A 4506-nucleotide genomic window follows, 5' to 3' on the forward strand; every position below is an offset into this window, starting at 1 on the left:
AGGACATCTAAGATAACACCCTATATGAAATACATTGGAATAGAAAAGAGTTTACACATATCGCAAAAAAAATTTATAAATCTATAGGCTGAGTAACAAGGAGATGTGAGAGGATACACACTGGAGTACAAAATTTAAGCATTTGACAGTCATAGAATATGGAAAGATACAAGTATGCAGAACTAAGTGGCCCTAATAACATATAGCATCATGTTACAGGACAAAGTTAAGAGACAACATCAAAATGAGAATAAGGACCAGATTTTTTATTAGCGAGAAGTTGTCAAAACAAACGTGAACGAACTTTTATACATTCATTCATTCTCTTGAACAACTTCAACAGAAAAAATTAATATGGATGAAAGCTGTATTAGTAGGTAGAATACTCTTTCCAACACTCGCCCAATAAATGGAGAAACAAAACCAAGACAATCAGTACAGACATACTTTCTAAAAGTTGGTTATATTGGCTAACAGAAACTCCTATTAGGAATATTGCTCCATCAAACCCTATTAACTTACGGTAGACACTTTACGCTTGCTCCCGCAAAATTCAGCTCATGGTAACTCTGGCTTCAACTGTCTGTTCAGGAAGACAAAGCAGCAGGTTGCTGGCTCTCTTCATTTTGCAAACTTGCATAATAATTTACCAACACACGCCAACCCCCAGGGCACATAAAACCGTCAGGAGGGTTCTCACTGCTTTTGGCGAATGCACGCATCTGAAATTTAAAATTGACATATCCAGTGCAATTTATTAGATACATATATAATTCCTGGTTAAAACAAGAATTTTCTGATCTTCATGCAGCAAAAAGAAAGTCATAAACATTGTGAGAAATCTGCTTCAAGCTCAAAACTGCATGTTGGCCTCATTAGACTCTGGCTTATGCAAACCAAAGTCAGCTTAGCCAACAAAAGATATGCGTGCCATGTTTACAGCAGCTACCACTATGCCACAGACACTCCAGAGAACAAAAACCAGGGATTGTGGTAGCAAACAATATTAACATGAATAGAGCATCAGAGTCACATCTACAATGGTGAAGCTTCTTTGAGCAAGTAACTGCCAGTTTTCCTTCTAGTGTAACACTGTAAATCTCACAGCAGATAGACATAAGAACTCGATATAACAGTTGTTCTTTTACCTTGGTACCGGAGATGAAGAGAAAATCCTTAGCTCGTGAAGGATCAAAGAACGCCATTTGCTTTGCTTGTGTGTCGTAAGCTGCCACCTGAGAAAGATAAGGCATACCGATAGGTGTAGGATGGGAAAAAGAGCTCAGCAATACCAAAAAAAAACAACATAAAAGCATCGCAAGCAGTTGAAGAAATAAGTTTAGCATATAAGTCCAGCAAACAGTTGAGTATTGGATATCCTATAGATGAATGAAAGCGGGAAGTTTTATAAGAAACTTATGAAGCTAAGTTTTATATGCTGTGAAAGATTGGTGACATTGGAAGGGTTTTCGATAAGCAAAAGCTACCTGAAGGAAAGAACAACATTAACAATGAATAAGTATTTCAACATATACCTTGAATGGCAAAATGTTAAGCTTCTCCAAGCCTGGAGCCATGCTTAAAACCTTTTTCCCATGATCTGGATCATACAGATCCCTTTTCTCTGTTGGATGACCCATACCAGCAGGATCTCGACCAACAATGTAGAAATTAGCCCCTGCATTTATTCTTGCCTTTGCATGCCATTGTACTTCAGTTGGACCTGCATAGTGCATGGGTGATGGGAATATAGCCACAATAGTAGTCTTGGGATCAAGAACACCATCTTCGAGAACCTGAAAGGAATAAGAAATTACAATAACTAAAACATTAGCTCAAACGAAATTTATACTGAATATGGAACTGTCAGGGTGGATAAAATCAGTGGCGCTGACCTTGCTGTGTTGCTCCATCCGAACATCCAATGGCACATCATCAGCCTTAACAAAACCACCTAAAGGATGAAGCAGTAAGATTGGATTCTTGTAACCCATATCCAAAAGTCTCTTACGTGTGTCATTCATCAATAATGCGTGACCATTGTGTACAGGGTTTCTCAACTGAAAAGCAAAAACTGCATCAGCTTCACGCTTATCAAATTCTTGGCGTAGTTCACTTGGAGAAAGCCTGTACTGATCAAGACCATCGTTGTATTTGATAGGTTCTATAACTTCCAAATCCCCACCGATAAGCCAATTTCCTGCTGGTGTTATCACCTCTTCGACATAAGGTAACCCTGGAGCTGTTGTTCCCCAGGTTCTAGCAATTCTCTCTTCTTTGTTATGCTTATATACTTCAACACTGCACGACAAATACAGTATGTCCACAGTTAACTCCCAACAACCTATTTAATAAACCTCACCATTCATCACAAGCAGATATAATGAAATTGGAAATGTAACCTTTAGAGAAGAATCGTTTTCGGAATATTTATCATTCATTATGCTTATGCGCATCTCCAAGTTATCCAGTTTGTTATGATGAATAATGAATTCACATAAACCACAGATAATCACCATTTCTTTGCTTTAGTGTAAATTATGCCATTTCACAAATTGTTGAGATAAGATAAGACAAAGAAATTACCTTCGGAGAATAGCAACCAAATCTCCATTAGGTCCAACCAAAGCAACACCTTGAGACTCAGCAATAGCTACTTTATCATTATCATCAATAGCTAAAACAATTGGAAGAGACATATTCACAATTGATCCATCTTTCATTTTAATACAATTAAAATGCAAACTCTGTAAATACTCATCTTCTCTCATAAACCCTTTTAATGGATTTGCCCATCCTTCACTAATTACATGCACCCACTCAAGATCAATTTTAGTAATCTTCACTTTTGGCATTGATTCAGCTTCTTTTCTTTTTAAATCTCTTTCACTTTTAGGTACCACAAGATTAACAAGTGGTCCACCATCTGGATCAATCAAAGAACTCTTGATCACAGTAGAAGATAACCCACCATTTTTCACAGACATTGAAGAAGAAGTTGATGGGACAAAACTGATTAGTGAATTGAAATGATAAATGGGTCTTGTTTTGATTTTGGGATGGATTAGGGTTTTCTTAGAAAAGGGTTTATTTGTGGAGTTGTAAAAAGTGAGATTTGTTGTTATGGAGTTTGCTCTAAATGTGAGTGCCATTTGTTAAAGACTTCTTTTTTGCTTTTGGGTTTTCTGAAGATCCGTTTAATTTGGGGTTGTACACTCTGTACTCTGTAATAGTGATCTCAAGAAGACTGCAAAAAGGTAGTATTGTTGGTGACATTTTAGTGGAGAAGATTAAAAGTGAGCAAGAATCCAAACATTCAAGGATGTCCACAAGTTTGTCGTAGTATTTTCAAGGATTTAATGCCGCCATTAACGCCCCTCTAAATACCATATTTTGAAACATACTCTTTAGTCTATACAGTTAAATGCTAAGAGCATCCACGGTGGGCGAGTATAACCAAAAATTTGGGATAAGATCGTGACGCAGTGGGACGGAGTAAAGATCAAATCCCAGTCAAAGATCAAATCCCAGACCATATTTGGTCTCGACCAAATACCAAATCCTAATATAGTCGGGCGTAAATTTAAAGTACGCTTGTTGCTGGGCGTAAATTTAAAGTACGCGCGTTAACGGGCGGAGATTTAAATTACGCCCGATGAAAATTCAAATTAAAAAAAAAAAAAAAAAATTAGGCGTAAACTTAAAGTACGCCTGTTGACAGGCGTAAATTTAAAGTACGCCTGGTGATTGATTGGGCGGACATTTGAGATACGCCCGATGAAATTTTTTTGGGGCGGAGATTTAAATTACGCGCGACCAAATTTTAATCGGGACCGTTACGTGACAACACGGACTAAACCCAAAATTTGATCTTTTTTTTGATCTTTGATCTTTGGTTTTGATCGCACCACTGCAGTTGCTCTAACTTATCCAAAGTATGGCCTTATCCAAGGTGGTGGTTTGATCCGAAAATACCATGGGCCTATCATTTTAAGAGAAAAAGTACATAAAACTTTAAAGTTTAAACTACGCATTTATCAACCATCCTGGCCGTGGACTAGGGGTGAGCAAAAAGTCCGGAATCGCGGATTTCATCAATATTCGTCCGTAAAATTGCGGATGAAACCCAATCCGTAAGCTCTATGGGTTATAGATGGGTGGGATTCTCAAATCCGCACTTTTAACGATTTTGTTACGGTTGGATTTTGAAATCCACGGATTCACCCGCATCGTAGGACAGTAAGGTGAGTCAACGATGACGTCGATGAATTGGAACGAAGCTGTCGATAAACTTCAAAAGGATGGATAATATTGGCTTGTTTTCTTAAAGTTATAGAACGGAGGGAGAGATTAAAAAAGATGGTTTAAAAACATGCGATATTGTCCAAAATGCGATTGTTTACAGACAATTTGCATGGTGCTCTTGTATAAAAACATGGTTTATACAAGAGCACCATTATGTTTTTTCTTAGTTTTGTTCTGTCCTATTTCATTTATACGCTAAAT

General features: G+C 37.5%; 1 protein-coding gene across 1 annotated transcript; it reads right to left on the reverse strand.

Annotated features, from left to right (window-relative positions):
* Nucleotides 1-245: 245 nt before the first annotated feature.
* Nucleotides 246-3325, reverse strand: LOC113288840 (ATP sulfurylase 2-like). Its single transcript, XM_026537963.1, has 5 exons — nucleotides 2587-3325; nucleotides 1896-2301; nucleotides 1536-1796; nucleotides 1149-1235; nucleotides 246-722 (listed from the first exon to the last, which is right to left on the reverse strand). The coding sequence occupies exons 1-5, from the start codon at nucleotides 3150-3152 to the stop codon at nucleotides 588-590; spliced, it is 1455 nt and encodes a 484-aa protein (XP_026393748.1). The 5' UTR covers nucleotides 3153-3325; the 3' UTR covers nucleotides 246-587.
* Nucleotides 3326-4506: the final 1181 nt, after the last annotated feature.

Source organism: Papaver somniferum, chromosome 6 (assembly GCF_003573695.1).
Source record: "Papaver somniferum cultivar HN1 chromosome 6, ASM357369v1, whole genome shotgun sequence".
In the NCBI taxonomy this organism is placed as follows: domain Eukaryota; kingdom Viridiplantae; phylum Streptophyta; class Magnoliopsida; order Ranunculales; family Papaveraceae; genus Papaver; species Papaver somniferum.

Coding starts and splice junctions, on each gene's coding strand:
- LOC113288840 (XM_026537963.1), bottom strand. CDS start 3,152: ATGGCACTCACATTTAGAGCAAACTCCATAACAACAAATCTCACTTTT. Junction 2,302..2,586: donor TTGGTTGCTATTCTCCGAAG/GTAATTTCTTTG, acceptor TTTGTCGTGCAG/TGTTGAAGTATATAAGCATA. Junction 723..1,148: donor TCTTCATCTCCGGTACCAAG/GTAAAAGAACAA, acceptor TTTAAATTTCAG/ATGCGTGCATTCGCCAAAAG.